The sequence below is a fragment of the Dermochelys coriacea genome, chromosome 1 (genome assembly GCF_009764565.3).
Source record: "Dermochelys coriacea isolate rDerCor1 chromosome 1, rDerCor1.pri.v4, whole genome shotgun sequence".
NCBI lineage: Eukaryota > Metazoa > Chordata > Testudines > Dermochelyidae > Dermochelys > Dermochelys coriacea.
The window spans coordinates 124,925,598-124,946,461 of NC_050068.2; the positions used below are offsets into that span (position 1 = coordinate 124,925,598).

Below are 20,864 nucleotides of genomic sequence, written 5' to 3' on the forward strand. Positions count from 1 at the left end.
CAGTGATTGCCTCAGTTAGCAGTTCAGAGAGCCAACTCACTATGTCTTCCTCAGAATAAACTCTTACTGCTGGCAATTGTATGGAAATGGAGAGAAAAATCTCTTAAAAAGATAGGAAAAAATAAACAGCCCTAGCTGGACAGCACAGAACTGCCACTCAGTTATAAAAATATTGAAAAATAACCTACACGATAGCAGAAAATATCCTCCTTTCTCCTCTTACTCCCTAAAGCTGTCTCCCTTTGCTAGCACTTTGTCCTGGCAATGCCCTCGGAAAATTGTATAACTAGAAACTCTTTGCTCCAAAATCTGCTCAGCTTTGATGTGTAACCTTCTGCCAGGTGGAGCTGGCAGCAACTAGGGCCGGGTTCAATATCTAGGGGTTCCTTTTCAACAATACAACACAGAACTGGCTCGAGCCCCCACCCAGTGACCTGGGACAATTACACACCACCCCGGGCGCCTTTGAGAGGCAATACTTCCCAACTTGCAAGCACAGAGTCTGAGTGTAGAAAACAAACTTTTAATGAAAGAACAGAAGTCACCCAATATTCATTAGGGAAAATGCCACAAGCAGGATTCATAAACATAAATCTGTGAGCAAAACATCTACCCCAGAATGCATGGGGCAATGTCTTCTGTCTCAGGTTCTTAAGTTCTACAACCAAAAGTTCCTTTTCCATGCCCCTCTCTGCTCCCTCACCACACCTCACTCACAGTGGTTGTCCTTGGTCAGTGTGGACCCAGAGTTCAGAGGTGCATCTGTGTGAGGTCACCTCCCACCGGGGGTGGGGGGGTGAAGGGCACCTTGATTGCTCCACCATCTGAACAGTTGCTCTGGTTTCCCTGCCCTGCTGGTCAACCACTGCTCTACTGGCTGCCCCGCCAGCCGCTCCCTGTTATGCTGGCTACTCCACCAGAAGCCACTTCGCGGGACGGCTATCACTCCACCAGCCGCCCCACCAGCTGTCATTCCGCTCCACCGTCGCTGCTCTGCCAGCCACCTTCCTGCAAGCCACAGTTCTTGGATGTTTTACTCACAGTTCTACTCCACTGGCCATCTTGCCGGCTGCTGCGCTAGACACAGTCACCTTCTGCTGCCACGTACTTCTCTGTTGTGATCTCTGCAGGTCAGTCTCTTGAGGTTCGCCTCAGTGATTGTCATCTCTTAATGGGGCTGCTGAAGCAAGCTGGGCAGAAATGCTGTCCCACAAGGAGTGATTTAAACTGTAGTGATCACTTAACAAAACAAAAGACTCCAAATGGAGCCTTAGTTAGCTCTGACAGATTTCAGAGTAACAGCTGTGTTAGCCTGTATTTGCAAAAAAGAAAAGGAGGACTCGTGGCACCTTAGAGACTAACAAATTTATTTGAGCATGAGCTTTCGTGAGCTACAGCTCGATGCATCCGATGAAGTGAGCTGTAGCTCACGAAAGCTTATGCTCAAATAAATTTGTTAGTCTCTAAGGTGCCACAAGTCATCCTGTTCTTTTTACTTAGCTCTATCCTTGAACAGTGGGGAGAGGCAGATTACACTGTGCCTGGGGCTTTGAAATAGAGTCCACACCTTCTGGCAGGGACACCTATCCCCACCCCCTCCTACTTTCACATTGCTCTGGCATTCGAGCCTCTGACTTAGTGAGTTCATTTCAGTTGAGGGTGACCCCTCAGTCAGGACAGGCTTAGCGCAGTTCTGCTGCCCTTTACTCATACAGTAAAGATAACAACATTGATAACAACATTTCACTACCCCTGAATTAAGTTCTAAAGTGATTTGTAACCCAACACCAGCCAGAGGTGATCACTTGAAGCTACATAACTCCTGTCCACCGGATACCTAGGTGGAGTGGATGTGTTCATTTAAATACAGTCTGGTCCTGAAATCTTTTCCCATCCCCAGCTAGCTGTCAGTGGAGAGGTCATTCAGACCCTGCTTACATAAGTCTCTGCTGCAGCCTGCCATAATTTTCTCTTTTGATGAGGTAACAATGAGGTCACTTTAACAGCCCCATCAAAAAGAAGTTGAACTCTCTAATTAATGTCAGCTTATCTCCATTTAATAAAGCAATCTGAAAGAAACAGTTGAAATGAGTTAAAGACTCTACCCTCTGAACCCTGACAAAATGTAAGAGCCCCCACACAAAAGTTTCCGGATTCCAGCAACAGATTCTTCTGCTGTAAGACCTTGGGCTTCTCCCCTGCCTGGAGAGCCCTGCACGCCTTCTCCTGCTTGCTCAGGGTCTCTCCGCGCCTGGAGAGCTTTGAAGTCAAATCTTTCTGTTTGTTCAAAGTCTCTCTGACCTCATGGCTTCTTGCTGCTCTTTTATAAATAGGTTTGGTAGAACTCCATTTTTTCTCTCTCTCATGTGTGGCCAATAAACTAACTAGCTGGGACTGGCCAGCTCCAGGTCTTTGGCTCCTAAAGGGGCAGGCCACCCAGTTACAATGTCCAAAAGCCATTTCTTCATTAGCATTAAAGGATCTTACATCTTTATACAAGACTATTATTTCTCTGCTGATGTCTGCTTATCAACAATATGATACAATGTTTTCAGATTATAAATGTCTCAAAGTTTTATACAGCCTTTAGGAGCTGTTACCTCCAGGAATGTTATAAAAAACAGTCATCACCCACAATTCAGCTTGGCCATAAATCAATCAGGTATTTAACAACTATTCATTGGTCTTGTAAGAACAGCTGATCATGCTCTTCTGGCCACAATCTCATGTGATAACAGTGCTATGAAATGAAAACCCAAACACTAACCCTGATTTGACCTTCGACTCTAATCCCAAATCCTAGCATAATTTGCATCCAAAAACTACCCCATGTTATTTCACCTGAACTGGCTTTAACCCTCTATTATGTAGCTATAATAGTGTTGTGGTTAAGAGTAGTTGTAAAAGGCAAACTACAAACTGTCTCTGGTGTCTGTTCTTGTGACCCAAATACACATTTCAGGAATCTCATGATGTCACTAGTAGAACCTTTTTGAGATCTGTCAAATTGCTGGGCTCAGACTGTTCTTGACTCAAACCTATTTGGATTCAACTGGAGTATCTCCACAAGATAATTCATCACAGAAAAGATAACCCACTGACACAGCAATGAGGATTATCATCCCTCAGGATACATATGCTAATACATGTAGGCTGTTTTCCAGATGCTTAAGAATCTTCATTAGTTAATCCCCTTGTGCTGGTTCTTTTCCAGAGGGACCAACATGATCTCGGAGTACATGTTCACTTCACTTGTGTTGAAACATAGTTCTGTTGAGTAAAATTGTATTACACACAAATGCCTTCACTCGGTGGTGTAGCAAATGAGATCAGATTCTGCATTCTGTTACATTTGTGCAAACCACGTGTCATGTGCAGGTTGGGATAGATTACTGGAGCAAAGTGGGAAACAGAGACTACATTGTTAGACTCTCAGTTCACTCCTTGCCTCAGCCACCTTACTCTCTGAATCCCAATATGGTCTGCTCCTGGGACAGTGTAACTATGAAACATGGGCTTGTGGCATCTACCCCCAAGATAATAAATATTATCTTATTTCAGGGGTTAAGCTCATTTGTGGATGAGACAGGTTGGGTCTGGGCAAGTCTCTCCAGGCATTTTGACACTAATAGTCATTTTTCTGTGTCCCACTCTCATCTCTATACAGAACCATTATTTCATATACAGGATCTGCCAAGTACTCTTTATTCCATATACCAATCTCCCTCTTCTGTCAGCGCTATCAACATTCGCCCCTGCCATTTGTTGTCACCAGCAGGTCAGTAGACACATGTGTTTCCTTGGACCTACCTGTGACAGGTGTGCTCAGAACGCTGATAAACAGCATGTCGGGAGTTTGGGGAACCAGGCCATATTCCTGTTGTGTTAATAATATACAACATTAGTAACTGCTTGTTTGGATCTTCCATTCACATAATGAATAAACAAGGTTGCTAAAGTAAAAAGAGGCTCTGTGCCTCTGAAAAAACCTCTTAGAAATGCCAGGGGACACGCTTAACATAGACACGACCACCATGGCTTGGTCCTTACAGTTTGGCAAACCACAGCGAACTGTTGTACAGAAATATCAGTTTAATTTGCACTGTTTTATTGAGGAAAGCGATAAGGCAATGCCCTTTTTGGCTGAGAAAAGGTGGCAAATGAGTTTGGCCAATCACAGAAGGAAGTGGAGACAGATATTGTTTCTTCAGGAGAGAAGGCTCATCTTCCCCTGAGTTCTGGCTGGGTTTTTCATCTCCTGAAAGAGATCGTGGTGTGACCTTTTCCCTAGTTACTCTTCAGGAGCACAAAATGAACAAAGCTTTCTGAGAGGCTGCCCAAGACTAAGTATTGAAATCCCGCAGAAACCAAGGACTGTTGTTAAAGAAGTTCTGTATTAAAATCACAAATAAGTTTGATTCCCCATAGTTTAAATTCCAGGGTATTACTAATTAAGAGGTCTCTTGGGTTTTGGTACTGTTTCTCTCCCTCTCTGTGTGAAACTTGCAAGCTGCTAATTGTGTTAGTACATCCTAAAACAGAGTCTGTTCTCAAAGCAATTCTTTGTAACAACAACTACTCACACAGAGAGAGACTCAAAGCAATACTCTGTAACAACAGAAATAGTACCCAGAGACTCCCCGCCCTTTTGTTGTATTCATCTCGCTTTGTTAACAATTGTGATTAAAATAGAGATAGAGGATGTATGTGGATGGATGATTGGTGTGGATAATAACTGAATGATCAGGGAGGTGCCAGCTTAAGAATCCAGTGTCCATTGGCTGAAGAAGGCGTCAAGTGGAAATAACCAGAGGACCCCCGGAGGGCAGACTGGAATCCTCAACAGCCTCAAAGATGGGAGAACCAACGAACAAGATAACATCTGGCAGCACGGAGCCATCAGGAATGTTCCATCTGCTGATTGATTCAGCAACAGCATGATGAAGCAATTCCCATAGACTGGCATAGGAATAAATTCCTATAAAAATGGACTCTAGAAAGTGAGAACTTTGGGGTCTGATTTTGCAAACCAACTTCCAGGAGCATCCGATAAGCATCTGACAAGGCCCTGCTCCCTCCTCATGTCCAGGCCACCTGGCCAGTGGCTTGGCATGAGCAACTCTAAGACTGGTAACTATGATAACAACCTTGCAGAACCTGTGTGTGTGTGTGTGTGTGTGTGTGTATGAATGAATGTGTGAATAAATATGAAATTGAATGGAATGTTATAGCTATAACTAACTGCTTACTATGATTCTTTCTGTATTGACAATAAATGCGGCATTTTGCCTTTTCCCCTTTAATAAAATCCTGCTGGTTTTTATTTTATTGGTATAACACTGTCACAAATCTCACCACCTTATGCTGTAAGTGCCAGGTGCATTTCTTTGACCTTATAAAAAAAATCCCAAATGAAGCGCTCCACTCCACACACTGCTCCTTCTGGGGAGAGGATTAGAAAACAAACATGTGACAGATGTTAGTCATCTTGCTCAATGCACTACTGGAAGGTGCTCAGATACTACAGTGCTGGGCATAGTATAAGAACCTATTTGGAATGGAATGGAATCCAATAGAAGAACGAAGATCCTGTGGAGTTGTCAAGGACAGGTGTTATTAGTGGATAGGGAGGAGGAGATCCACATATTAACATCTTCTTTGAACAGTGTCTCAAAAGGAGAACGGTAGGGGCACACACACTCCCATACACCATATACACCGGGCCAACCAGCTAGGGAGATGGCCATGATTATCCTGGAGGCACAATCACTCTCTGAGTTCCTCTGGAGCACTGGGGTTCTGAACTGGCACCAATGCAAATGACTGCCCCAAATTTTTCTCCAGCTTAAACATACACAAACACTGAATCAAAGGTGTGGAAAATTCCATCCCAGCGGCTCCATGGGCTAGAGACACAAGAATAGTCCAGAATATTTCTTTGCTATTATTTGCCCAGCTGACTAAATTTCTTCAGCCATACCATCCTGACCCTGTATGTGCAACATACATAGCACTGTACTGGAGGAAAAGGTCAGCATGTACTGTACCTGACACAGAGCAGCATCAGAAGCTAACCAGATTCTGATTCTGTCTGAAGGGTGTGGGATAGGTGTGCATATAGGATCAATGCATTTATACCTATAAGAGAGAGAGAGATGAAAACACAGGGTTGTTATTGCTGTTAAATGTCGGCAGGAGCAGATTGTTTATGCCAGGGTATTTTTATCTTGTTTGTGAGCACGTGTAAAATAACATGTTAAGTAAACCAGCGGTATACACAAAGAGGAAGCATCAGTCTAAAGGCAACAAGGTCTATTGGTCTGAGGATAGGACAAGGTATCAGGAATGTATAAGTTCTAACCCTGGCTCTGTCTGTGGCTTGCCCTGCTGTGTGGCCTTGGGCAAGTCACTGGAGACTTGATCCTACCAGCTGTGCCTGCTGAAAGATGCTGAACGCTGTCTGTATCTGACAAGGATATATAGGTCACAGAAAAAGGTCAACTTCTTCTAGCACTGATCAAGTGACTGTTAGCAAAGGAAAAACGACATTGTCCCAAAAGCTTGTCTACCTGCCTCTCTCTACTTCACTAGAGAACTTCTACCTAGCACTTTCCCAGGTTCTCCTCCAGCCAGGCTTCTTGCTACAGCTTTTAAGGAACAGTACACATATGTTCCCAGTATCCCCAGAGAAGTCAGCAGCTGTTATGGGCACTCAGCCTCTCATCAGATTAGTCTTCAGAATTATAGCCCCCTAATTCACAATGACCTGATTATTCTAAGTATAATGACCCCCCCTATGAAAAGGAAGATCTGTTTTTGATTGAACATTGATTCATCAAAGTGTCTGTGTATCCTCAGAAAGACAACTCCCCCTTTCCCTCCCCATCTGCTCCTCCCAAAAAATGTATATTACCTTCTACAAAGAAATATCAGCAATCCTCCAGTGAAGATCATGGAGGGAAACAAAATTAGTATGAGCAGCTTCCAGGTGTTCATTTTATTATCTTTATATTCTTAAAAAGAAGAGGGAAAGTTAGTTTTAGTAAAGTGAAGAGAATATAGAATCCTCAAAAGGTAAAACCATAAATGGTTGCACTATACACTTTAGGGCAGGGGTCGGCAAACTTTTTGGCCCGAGGGCCACATCTGGGTATGGAAATTGTAGGACAGGCCATGTATGCTCACAAAATTGGGGTTGGGGTGTGGGAGGGGGTGAGGGTGAGGGCTCTAGCTGGGGGTGCGGGCTCTGGGGTGGGGCCAGAAATGAGGAATTCAGCATGCAGGAGGGGTCTCCGGGCTGGGGCAGCAGGGGGTGGGGTGCGGGGGAGGTGAGGGCTCTAGCTGGGGGTGCAGGCTCTGGGGTGAAGCTGGGGATGAGTGGTTTGGGGTATAGGAGGGTGCTCTGGGCTGGGACCAAGGGGTTGGAGGGCAGGAGGGGCTTCAGGGCAGTGGCAGGGGTTTGGGAAAGCAGGGGTGAGGATTCTGGCTGGGGGTGCAGGCTCTGGGGTGGGGCTAGGGATGAGGGGTTTGGGGTGCAGGACAGTGCTCTGGGCTGGGACTGAGGGGTTTGTAGGGCAGGAGGGGGATCAGGGCTGGGACAGAAGGTTGGGGCACAGGGGGGTGGCTCAGGAGTGCAGGATCCAGGTGCCGCTTACCTCAAGCGGCTCCCAGAAGCAGCGGCATGTCCCCCCTCTGGCTCCTACTCGGAGGTGCGGCCAGGCAGCTGTGCTGCACATTGCCCTATCCGCAGGCACTGCCCCTGCAGCTTCCATTCACCGCGGTTCCCAGCCAATGGGAGCTATGGGGGTGGTGCTTGGGGCGGGGAAGCATGCAAAGTGGAGTCCCCTGGCTGCCCCTACGCCTAACAGCCAGAGTGGGGACATGCTGCTGCTTCTGGGAGCCACGCAGAGCAGCCCCCAACCCTATGCCCCAGCGGAGCGCCGGAGCAGGGCAAGCCCCAGACCCTTCTCCCCAGCGGGAGCTCAAGGGCCGGATTAAAATGGCTGGCACGCAGTTTGCCCACCCCTGCTCTATGGCCTCTTTTTTATGAATTATTGAATCAAATGATATTATGGTCCTTTCTGCAATGCTATAAGTCCAAAGATAACACTTCTTTGAGATTTTATGAGAGGTAGCGGATTGAGCATTGGAGTGGAATGAGGGAAACCTTGGGTGTATTCCTAGTTCTGCCACTGACTGGCTGGGTGACCTTGGGCAAGTCACTTTGCCGCACTGTGCCTCAGTTTTTCCATCTGCAAAATGGGGATAATGATACTGAACTCTTTTGTAAAGCACTTTGAGATTTACTGATGAAATGTGCTATATATGAGGTAGCTGTTATTATTTATTTTATTGTTATTTTTATAGTTTCCAGAAGTATTACTGTTATGCTGCTATTCTATGCACAATAGAATTATGGTAGGGGCATCTGCTTTTGATGTAAATATTCTATAGGTTCAGTTTTTATAGCACAGAACTTGCTCATACATTATGTAGTTCATTCAATGTGGTTTATATTGGGTACATTTTAACCTTGTGACTAAAGTTGTTCCAATTCTTTGCACTCAAAGCTGAAACCATGCAAAACATGCCTGAATCAAGGTTCCTTGTGCATTCAAAACTGAGTCCCAGACTCAGCAAAAAGTGTCATTACATTTCTGATTAGATTGTAAAATCTTTAGGGCAAAATTGTCTTCATGTGTGTTTATGCGAGACCTATTGCACTAAGCACTACCACAATACAAATTATAATAACCATCTTTGAGTGAAGACTAGCTGATTTCATGGATGTGAGCTGAGGAGGCCATATTTGAATGTGGATTTGTTTTAAATTAGGGTTGAGGCTCAAAACTGAACCAAAGCTTAGGTTCAGATTCCTTTGAACAACACACTTCATAGAATGTAACTCAAAATGGCAGAAACCAGGTAAGGTTAGCACTCAAGTTTTTCATCATTTTGTGCTACCATCAGGCGAGATGTGTAACTGGTTTTAGATCCAACCCAGATCAATTTCAGAACATGAAGGGCTTGAATATGGGCTTCCAGTTTGAACTTATCTATATCTATTTCACATGGTTTTACTGTGAAATCAGGAGAAACTAAGCAATTTACAAACTGGTAGGCAGAGTGGTATGTAAGAATGGCTTTTAACAAATCTTTATACACCTTAAGATGAACTAGGTATTTTTCTTAAATGTGTGTTCCGGAGATAAATTCAGAGCAGGGTCTGTTGCTTTCCATTTTAGCAGCAAGTTTTATGCTGAGTGAATGACTCAGCTAACTCTAGGTCTCCTTAGACAGATCAGAGAGAAAGAGGAGCTCGGAGCACTCCTTACCCCAGCTACAACACCAGGTCTACTCTCCTTCTGACCACACTCTTTGGGGACTGAGGAAGAAAAAACAGCAGACATTTCCCTGCCCTCTGGGGCCCTGGTTCAGGAAGGTATCAGACAGGCTGAAGTCAGGGACTGCTTCAGGTTAGGCATGTGTTTAAGTACTTTTGCTCAATAGAGATCTAGGGATGGGTAAAGGAAGGTTGTGCTCCTGGCAATCTCCCCACCCTAGCATACAAACCTTGCAAACTTCTGAGGGAAGGAAGGGAAAAAGAGGACCAGAAGTACTTGCAGGGCTGAGTGCAGGAAGGAGGATCTAGCGAACTGGCTTTTGAGGGGGATGAAGCAGTGGAACATATTCCCCAAATATCTAAGGATACTGTTACTGGATATGGTTAATTCTGAGATCCTGTATTCATCCCAGGGGTGTAGCATGTGTTTACAGTAAACCATGTCTGCTTTTAACATAGTCACCTTTGCAATTTCTTTTAGATTTGTTCATATCTGAAGAGCAGGAAACCAACGACTACTCATATTAGGGAACTCTGCTATTCAATTTTTGTTTCTTTTTTCTTAGCGGCTATGGGTGGAGAGTGAATAAACCCATTTTCTCTTCTCAAAGGATCAAGTCTTGTTTACATATTTTACATCCCCGGAGCCATCCCTGATTCATGTCCAAGCTGAAGACGATGCCTGGGTTACAGGGCTGAGTGACTGGCAGGATGGTGGTGTTGTCCATAGTGATCAAGGAAGGAGACAGCAGGAAGGGTTTGGGAGGAAAGATTAGCCATGGTAAGCTTTAGCTGATGGCTAGATGTTCACGAGAAGATGTCAGAAAGACAGGCAAAGATTTTCATTTGGACAGGAGTCAGGTCTGGGGCACACAAGTAGATCTGTGAGTCACCAGCACAGGGATGGTAGTTGAATTTGTGTTTGTGGATGAGATTGGGCAGAACTAAGGTGAAAGATGGAGAAGAAAAGGGGACCAAGGACAGAGCTCTGTAGAAGCCCCATAGAAAGCTGGAGGGCAGATAGAGCATCCTCTGAAGGACACACTGAAGGAATGATTAGATATGTGTAGGATTTTGTGCATAGGCACACGCATACACACACAAATATATATTTTCATATATATGCATATAGGGCTAAGTGCTCCGTTGCTCTGTGGCCCCTTTACACCAGTCTGACACCATCAAGATGCCAAAAAGGCAGCAGATTCTCTCATCAGGAATACCCCAGCATAGGGGTCTCCCTGGGTAGCAAGGAGGTGGAATAACCCTGGCATAGTGGGTGTAGGCAATTGTCTGTGTGCTCCATTTCTGCTGGGCTGTTGAAATGTCCCCTGGGGGCCATGGGCAAGGAAGTATAAATTGGACAGCTCCAGAATGGAGAGATGAAAAGGTGGCATAAACCTAACTTCCTACTTCTTCCAATTTCTAGCTCTACCAGAATGAACAACTGTCCTCATAATCTATTAACAGGGCTGAATATATTAGGCCAACTCCTTTGAGGGCAACATAGCTGCTTTGCATTTGTGCCATTGACGGATTTTGTTCATAGGGCTAGTGTTTCTGTTCTCAGAAGGATCACTCCAGTTCAGGAGGAAGTTCTCCAGTAATGCAAAGCCAATGAAGAGGCCACTAAGATAGCTCCATGCTTTAGGGTAAGGGATTTGACTGGAGGAAAGGAGTCAGGTTTGGGATGGTCCTATACAGTGCTAACCCCCAGTTGAAGTTTTCCCTCTTGGAACAATTAGCAGCCAGCCAAGAGAACAGCCCCGCACACAATGGCCCCAGGATCAGAGGACTATGATCTTTGGGGGAAAGGACTGTCTTCCTGTGTTTGTACAGTGCCTAGCACAAAGTGGCCCTGGTCCATGACTAGGATTCCTAGGCACTTCACTCCATCTTTGCACCCCTTCTCTCAACCTGCACTGCATGTAGTCTGGCAGATCCCCAAGATGTGGCCACGTATTCCTATTTTTTCTGGCATTGCCTTTTGGCAGCTAAAGTTCTTCCCTTTCATATATTATGAGTCATAGAAGTCTGGTAACTTACCATCATTAATAAAAACTGGTTCACTCCATTCACTCCAAATCTTGTTACTTATGCATGTTGTTTTCTTTGCTCTGACTTGAACAACATATTGTTTTGCTGGATCATGAATTGGATGCACATATTCCTCTTCAGACACATCTATGGACTAGCACAGGTTTTGTTTTAGTGATTTAGCAATACAACTCAGAAACATATAATACTAGAGATCTCAAATGTCATTGTCTCTCTTTCAAACCTAATATAGATATATTTTTAGTGACAGTGATTATGGTAAATCACAGTCTGATTGCTAGCTGGGGTATATGAAAAGTCAGATTCCAAAACAAAAGGGCAAAGCCTGGGAGTTGATAAGCTGAGAAGCTACAGAACAGGAGAATTTTAATACACAAAGAGTAATGACTCCTTGTTGATTTTCTATTAGAGTGAGCCATATTACGAAAACCATATTAAGGCCAAGCTCTTTTGGTTTTGTTAGTGTTTGGCTTGATTTTGTCACAGAATTGTATTTGTTTCCCTATGGAAATAGCCTACATTTTCAAAAATAACTAGCAATTCTGGGTGCCACAATTTTGGGGTAACTAACCTTAAAAGGGACTTCAGAGTGGGTGTTCAGCATTTGTGAAAGTCAGGGTCCATTAAGGTCTCTCAAGTTGGACACTGAAAAATTGAGGCACCTAAAATAATTAGTCATTTATGAAAATTCAGGCTGACTATCATACATGAGCAATAATACATGCTTTACAAGAGGCAGAAAAAAAGGAGGGGAGGGGACTGTTACTGACAAGGAGAATCAATAGTGGAAGAAAGATACAAAGGAATAAACTAAGAGGCAGAGAGCTGTGCAGGGAGATTGTGATAACCTAAGCAATGAGGTCTGGAATCATTATAATTTTGCAAGGCAGAATGACTCCAGTGGTATTAACTCCAAATGTTAATATGCTACTTTTTATAAAAGCAAATAAAACATCTCGGGGGAGAGGGGAGGAGAGGGTTCAAAGGCACGCACGGCAATTAGGTGACCAAGAATATCTTATTGCCCTTATATAAATCCATGGTACGCCCACATCTTGAATATTGCATACAGATGTGGCCTCCTCATCTCAAAAAAGATATATTGGCATTAGAAAAGATTCAGAAAAGGGCAACTAAAATGATTAGGGGTTTGGAACAGGTCTCATATGAGGAGAGATTAAAGAGGCTAGGACTTTTCAGCTTGGAAAAAAGGAGACTAAGGGGGAATATGATAGAGGTATATAAGATTATGAGTGGTGTGGAGAAAGTGAATAAGGAAAAGTTATTTACTTGTTCCCATAAGATAAGAACTAGGGGCCACCAAATGAAATCAATGGGCAGCAGCTTTAAAACAAATAAAAGGAAATTCTTCACTCAGTGCACAGTCAACCTGTGGAACTCCTTGCCTGAGGAGGTTGTGAAGGCTAGGACTATAATGGGGTTTAAAAGAGACCTGATAAATTCATGGAGGTTAAGTCCATTAATGGCTATTAGCCAAGATGGGTAAGGAATGGTGTCCCTAGCCTCTGTTTGTCAGAAGGTGGAGAGGGATGGTAGGAGAGAGATCACTTGATCATTACCTGTTAGGTTCACTCCCTCTGGGGCACCTGGCATTGGCCACTGTCAGTAGACAGGATATGGGGCTGGATGGACCTTTGGTCTCACCTAGTATGGCCATTCTTATGCTCTTATGTTGGGGAAGCAAGTGAGGTGCCGACTACACTACACCTTTAAAAAGATTTTGCGTGCTTTCTTCTCGGCATGGGCTGGTGCAGAGCATAGGTGTGACCCTGTGTACCATGTGACTTTACTCTCCTCCTGCAAATCCTTCCTGACCTCCATCTCAGCCTTCGGTCCAGGAATGCCAAAAACGTTTATATGCTACTTTTTATAAAAACAACTAAAACATCTCAGGTGGGGTGGGGGACGGGGCATGTTCAAAGGCACTCACGGCAGTTAGGTGACCAACTCCCACTGACTTTGAATGGAAGTTAATCACCTAACTGTCCTTTGCGCTTTGACAAATGTTCCTCTAAAATACCAGACTTAGCCTGTGTAACAACCTTTCACTGATATGACCTTCATCCTTCTCTGCCCCCACCTCCAGGCTTTATTCATTGTTGCCCTTTGTTGTATGATACTTAGATTAGACCCTGACAGTGTGCTTCATGTGAGCCCTCCTTGTGCACAGAGCTAGTCACATGCTGACTTCAGCAAAGGCTACAGGTGCTCAGCACCTCACACACTCAGAGTACTTGTGTTTAAGTGTCTAAATACAGACTTTGCTAAAACCTAACTTTTTGCACTGAATTTGAAAATGCTGAGCAATGCACGTGTCTATTTTGAAGAGGAAAAGTACAGTTCTAATAGTGCATGTGGGTTACAAAAGCAACAATATGCATATAGCACACTTCCACTTTATATTGTGATTTTCAAAGAATGGGTATATAACAATTTAGTAGGGTTGTCAAGAGATTAAAAAATTAATCACGATTAATCATGCTGTTAAAAATAGAATACTATTTATTTAAATATTTTTGGAAGTTTTTGACATTTTCAAATATATTGATTTCAATTACAATACAGAATACAAAGTGTACACTGCTTTATATTTATTTTTATTATCAATATTTGCATTGTAAAAAACAAAAATATTTTTCAGTTCACCTCATACAAGTACTGTAGTGCAATCTCTTTATCATGAAATTTGAACTTACAAATGTAGAATTATGTAAAAAAAAACTGCATTCAAAAATAAAACAATGTAAAACTTTAGAGCATACAAGTCCACTCAGCCCTACTTCCTGGTCAGCCAATCGCTCAGACAAACAAGATTGATTACAATTTGCTGGAGATAATGCTGCCTGCTTCTTGTCACCTGAAAGTGAGACAGGTGTTTTCATGGCACTGTTGTAGCCTTCATTGCAAGATATTTACATGCCATATGCGCTAAAAATTCATATGTCCCTTCAAGCTTCAACCACCATTCCAGAGGATATGCTTCCATGCTGATGATGGAATCTGCCTTATAATGATCCAAAGTGGTGCAGACTGACGCATGTACATTTTCATCATCTGAGTCAGATGCCACCAGCAGAAGATTGATTTTCTTTTTTGGTGGTTTGGGTTCTGTAGTTTCTGCATCAGAGTGTTGCTCTTTTAAGACTTCTGAAAGCATGCTCCACACCTCGACCCTCTCAGATTTTGGATAGCCCTTGAGATTCTTAAACCTTGGGTCGGGTGTTGTAGCTATTTTTAGAAATCTCACATCGGTACCTTCTTTGCATTTTGTCAAATCTACTGTGAAAGTGTCCTTAAAACAAACATGTGCTAGGTCCTCATCCGAGACTGCTATGACATGAAATATATGCAAAATACAAGTAAAACAGAGCAGGAGACACACAATTCTACCCCCAAGGAGTCAGTCATAAATTTAATTGATGCATTATTTTTTTAACAAGCATCATCAGCATGGAAGCATGTCTTCTGGAATGGTGGCTGAAGCATAAAGGGGCATACAAATCTTTAGCATATCTGGCATGTAAATATCTTGGAACACTGCCTACACAAGTGCCATGTGAACACCTGTTCTCAATTTTCAGGTGACTTTGTAAATAAGAAGCAGGCAGCAGTATCTCCTGTCAATGTAAATAAACTTGTTTGTCTTAGCAACTGGCAGAATAAGAAGTAGGACTCAGTGGACTTGTAGGCTTTAAAGTTTTACCCTGTTTTGTTTTTGAGTGCAGTTATGTAACAAAAAAAATCTTCATTTGTAAGTTACACTTTCACGATAAAGAGATTGCACTTCAGTACTTGTATGAGGTGAATTGAAAAATACTATTTATTTTGTTTATCATTTTTACAGTGCAAATATTTGTATTAAAAAATAACAATATAAAGTGAGCACTGTGCACTTTGTATTCTGTGTTGTAATTGAAATCAATATTGAAATGTAGAAAAACATCTGAAAATATGTAATGAATTTCAATTCATATTCTAGTGTTATAAGTGCGATGAATAATCACAATTAATTTTTTTGAGTTAACTGAGAGTAATGGACAGCCCTACAATTTAGCTGTCTAGATAAATTGACCATAACTTTTCAGCTCAGCTGCTTACATTTTATAGTGTCAGGTGCTTTTAAAAAAAAACTAAGGCAGATGAGATCCATCTCTAAAGTAAATATTACAAAATATTAATATTACACTGTATTCATTACTACAACTAGTTTAGATGCTTGAGCTATATAGAGAAGCTTTTTCAAATCTTCATAGCACTCATAAAAAAGCAATACTGGATGTTTTATTGTAGGATTTTTGCCATCACGTACAAATTATGGCATTTGAAATACACAGGTTACAATCTCAGTCCTGCAAAGACCTACATATATATTTTATGCAGGTGAATACTGCCATTGAGTTCAATGTGTGTAACATTAAGTGCACGAGTAAATCCTTGCAGGACTGGGGACTAAATATATATTTTGAGAGTGAACTACATATCTAGTTTTATTTTTCCAATACATTTTTATTTTAAAGGGAGAAAAATATCTGATGGAAAGTTGGCAAGTCTTAATTAAATTCATGCTGAAATTTTTATGTTCAACTAATTTCCTATTAAAATGCAACATTGTGCTTTAAGGCCCCAATTCAAGAAAGCACCTAAACACATCTTTAAGGGCTTTTCTGAGTAGGGATGTTTCCTTCTTGGTGTCCAAAAATACTCCAGTCCATTGTCCAGAGTTTTCCAGTGTTATTGTAATCCTAGGTTATAGCTTAGATTGGACCCAGCTCACCAGTAGCTCAGTGCAGGGTGATCTCTCTATTCTGAGCACAGACAAGTTCAGAATTCCCACAACTTGCTTCTTGTGCACATGGAGTTCTGTCTACACTCAACTTTGGAAGCATGAATTGTGGAGGCCGTTCTCTGTTTTTAACTTCCAGTGTCTTTGTTTCAAAGTATATCTATATCTATATGAATTTAAAACTATAGCAATAACTACAAAAAAACACATTTAGCAGACATTCTTAAGGGAAGATAAGCATAAGGCCTAGAGTTTAAGATATGTACTCTTTCACAATTTCAACTAAATACTGCAATTATGACAACACTTGCATGCATATAACACCCCTCATACACACAAGAACTCAAAATGCCTATGCCAATGCCTATGGAGATCTGTTACTTCTATTCACCAGTTTCAGAAATACTGAAACTGTAAATTAAATTTAGGAAAGGAGTACAATAAAATAGCAAATCTTTAATTTGACCAGGACATACCTATCCTCTTGCAAAACATATCACAAGCTCTTAAATAACAAGTGAGCCTTCATTTTAATAAAAAGAAAAGGAGTCCTTGTGGCACCTTAGAGACTAACAAATTTATTTGAGCATAAGCTTTCATGAGCTACAGCTCACTTTATCGGATGCAGCTCACTCACGAAAGCTTATACTCAAATAAATTTGTTAGTCTCTAAGGTGCCACATGTACTCCTTTTCTTTTTGCGAATACAGACTAACACGGCTGCTACTCTGAAACCATTCATTTTAATACCTCATCTCAAAGATAGCCTCTCTAACACCCTAGTATGTGCTAAGGAAGTTTTGATCAGCAATGACTCAGAAGTAGAACTGCTCAAAATTTTTCAACACAAAGATTCAGAGTCAACTGGTCTTTTCAATCAACATTTCTCATGGAAATTTGTCAGTATTGTTGATTATTTTTTTCATTTTTCACAAAATAATGAATGTCAATATTTTTAAAATTGAAAATGTTGAGATGGTTATCGACATTTTTCTTTTAACAAAAAATCTGCTGTTTAATAAATGAAAAACGTCAGTAATCGTTTTATAGTGTTTTCAATAAAAAAGAAAACAAAACAAATGAAAACCTGATTCCTTTCAAAATGAAGAAAACTTTCTACAACTTCATGAAAATAGGTTTTCACTTTTTGACCAGCTCTACTGAGAAGAAAGAATAGTAAAGGTCATTTGCTAGGTCATTTGCTGCAGGGCTTGGAATTTCTCAGCCCGGGTCTACATTAGGCATTGAGGTCAAATTTAGTAGCATTAGAATCATAGAATCATAGAATCATAGAATATCAGGGTTGGAAGGGACCCCAGAAGGTCATCTAGTCCAACCCCCTGCTCAAAGCAGGACCAAGTCCCAGTTAAATCATCCTAGCCAGGGCTTTGTCAAGCCTGACCTTAAAAACCTCCAAGGAAGGAGATTCTACCACCTCCCTAGGCAACGCATTCCAGTGTTTCACCACCCTCTTAGTGAAAAAGTTTTTCCTAATATCCAATCTAAACCTCCCCCATTGCAACTTGAGACCATTACTCCTCGTTCTGTCATCTGCTACCATTGAGAACAGTCTAGAGCCATCCTCTTTGAAACCCCCTTTCAGGTAGTTGAAAGCAGCTATCAAATCCCCCCTCATTCTTCTCTTCTGCAGACTAAACAATCCCAGCTCCCTCAGCCTCTCCTCGTAAGTCATGTGCTCTAGACCCCTAATCATTTTTGTTGCCCTTCGCTGTACTCTTTCCAATTTATCCACATCCTTCTTGTAGTGTGGGGCCCAAAACTGGACACAGTACTCCAGATGAGGCCTCACCAGTGTCGAATAGAGGGGAACGATCACGTCCCTCGATCTGCTCGCTATGCCCCTACTTATACATCCCAAAATGCCATTGGCCTTCTTGGCAACAAGGGCACACTGCTGACTCATATCCAGCTTCTCGTCAACTGTCACCCCTAGGTCCTTTTCCGCAGAACTGCTGCCGAGCCATTCGGTCCCTAGTCTGTAGCGGTGCATTGGATTCTTCCATCCTAAGTGCAGGACCCTGCACTTATCCTTATTGAACCTCATTAGATTTCTTTTGGCCCAATCTTCCAATTTGTCTAGGTCCTTCTGTATCCTATCCCTCCCCTCCAGCGTATCTACCACTCCTCCCAGTTTAGTATCATCCGCAAATTTGCTGAGAGTGCAATCCACACCATCTTCCAGATCATTTATGAAGATATTGAACAAAACGGGCCCCAGGACCGACCCCTGGGGCACTCCACTTGACACCGGCTGCCAACTAGACATGGAGCCATTGATCACTACCCGTTGAGCCCGACAATCTAGCCAGCTTTCTACCCACCTTATAGTGCATTCATCCAGCCCATACTTCCTTAACTTGCTGACAAGAATGCTGTGGGAGACCGTGTCAAAAGCTTTGCTAAAGTCAAGAAACAATACATCCGCTGCTTTCCCTTCATCCACAGAACCAGTAATCTCATCATAAAAGGCGATTAGATTAGTCAGGCATGACCTTCCCTTGGTGAATCCATGCTGACTGTTCCTGATCACTTTCCTCTCCTATAAGTGCTTCAGGATTGATTCTTTGAGGACCTGCTCCATGATTTTTCCAGGGACTGAGGTGAGGCTGACCGGCCTGTAGTTCCCAGGATCCTCCTTCTTCCCTTTTTTAAAGATGGGCACTACATTAGCCTTTTTCCAGTCATCCGGGACTTCCCCCGTTCGCCACGAGTTTTCAAAGATAATGGCCAAGGGCTCTGCAATCACAGCCGCCAATTCCCTCAGCACTCTCGGATGCAATTCGTCCGGCCCCATGGACTTGTGCACGTCCAGCTTTTCTAAATAGTCCCTAACCACCTCTATCTCTACAGAGGGCTGGCCATCTCTTCCCCATTTTGTGATGCCCAGCACAGCAGTCTGGGAGCTGACCTTGTTAGTGAAAACAGAGGCAAAAAAAGCATTGAGTACATTAGCTTTTTTCCACATCCTCTGTCACTAGCTTGCCTCCCTCATTCAGTAAGGGGCCCACACTTTCCTTGGCTTTCTTCTTGTTGCCAACATACCTGAAGAAACCCTTCTTGTTACTCTTGACATCTCTTGCTAGCTGCAGCTCCAGGTGCGATTTGGCCCTCCTGATATCTTTCCTACATGCCCGAGCAATATTTTTATACTCTTCCCTGGTCATATGTCCAACCTTCCACTTCTTGTAAGCTTCTTTTTTATGTTTAAGATCCGCTAAGATTTCACCATTAAGCCAAGCTGGTCGCCTGCCATATTTACTATTCTTTCGACTCATCGGGATGGTTTGTCCCTGTAACCTCAACAGGGATTCCTTGAAATACAGCCAGCTCTCCTGGACTCCCTTCCCTTTCATGTTAGTCCCCCAGGGGATCCTGGCCATCTGTTCCCTGAGGGAGTCAAAGTCTGCTTTCCTGAAGTCCAGGGTCCGTATCCTGCTGCTTACCTTTCTTCCCTGCGTCAGGATCCTGAACTCAACCAACTCATGGTCACTGCCTCCCAGATTCCCATCCACTTTTGCTTCCCCCACTAATTCTACCCGGTTTGTGAGCAGCAGGTCAAGAAAAGCGCTCCCCCTAGTTGGCTCCCCTAGCACTTGCACCAGGAAATTGTCCCCTACGCTTTCCAAAAACTTCCTGGATTGTCTATGCACCGCTGTATTGCTCTCCCAGCAGATATCAGGAAAATTAAAGTCACCCATGAGAATCAGGGCATGCGATCTAGTAGCTTCCGTGAGTTGCCGGAAGAAAGCCTCATCCACCTCATCCCCCTGGTCCGGTGGTCTATAGCAGACTCCCACCATGACATCACTCTTGTTGCACACACTTCTAAACTTAATCCAGAGACACTCAGGTTTTTCCACAGTTTCGTACCGGAGCTCTGAGCAGTCATACTGCTCCCTTACATATAGTGCTACTCCCCCACCTTTTCTGCCCTGCCTGTCCTTCCTGAACAGTTTATAACCATCCATGACTGTACTCCAGTCATGTGAGTTATCCCACCAAGTCTCTGTTATTCCAATCACGTCATAATTCCTTGACATCACCAGGACCTCCAGTTCTCCCTGCTTGTTTCCAAGGCTTTGTGCATTTGTATATAAGCACTTGAGATAACCTGTTGATCGCCCCTCATTCCCAGTATGAGGCAGGAGCCCTCCCCTCACAGACATTCCTGCCTGTGCTTCCTCCCGGTATCCCGCTTTCCCACTTACCTCAGGGCTTTGGTCTCCTTCCCCCGGTGAACCTAGTTTAAAGCCCTCCTCACTAGGTTAGCCAGCCTGCTGGCAAAGATGTTCTTCCCTCTCTTCGTAAGATGGAGCCCGTCTCTGCCCAGCACTCCTCCTTCATGGAACACCATCCCATGGTCAAAGAATCCAAAGCCTTCTCTCCGACACCACCTGCGTAGCCATTCGTTGACCTCCACGATTCGACGGTCCCTACCCAGGCCTTTTCCTTCCACGGGGAGGATGGACGAGAACACCACTTGCGCCTCCAACTCCTTTATCCTTCTTCCCAGAGCCACGTAGTCCGCAGTGATCCGCTCAAGGTCATTCTTGGCAGTATCATTGGTGCCCACGTGGAGAAGCAGGAAGGGGTAGCGATCCGAGGGCTTGATGAGTCTCGGCAGTCTCTCCGTCACAT

General features: G+C 43.3%; 1 protein-coding gene across 5 annotated transcripts in view; it reads right to left on the reverse strand.

Moving 5' to 3' along the window:
• Nucleotides 1-509: 509 nt before the first annotated feature.
• Nucleotides 510-20,864, reverse strand: part of LOC119863459 (interleukin-5 receptor subunit alpha-like) — a 39,423-nt gene continuing 19,068 nt past the window's right edge. For 2 of the 5 annotated variants that reach the window (XM_043496472.1, XM_043496441.1), the window contains 5 exons: nt 11,390-11,534; nt 6,914-7,013; nt 6,048-6,138; nt 3,811-3,880; nt 2,036-3,270 (listed from right to left, as the gene is read on the reverse strand). In XM_043496472.1, the coding sequence (XP_043352407.1) occupies nt 3,182-3,270; nt 3,811-3,880; nt 6,048-6,138; nt 6,914-7,013; nt 11,390-11,534 (495 nt within the window). In that variant the 3' untranslated portion in view covers nt 2,036-3,181. Of the gene's footprint in view, nt 1,204-2,035; nt 3,271-3,810; nt 3,881-6,047; nt 6,139-6,913; nt 7,014-11,389; nt 11,535-20,864 lie in introns of those variants that run through there. The other 3 variants (XM_038421984.2, XM_043496567.1, XM_038421975.2) reach the window with 3 other exon arrangements.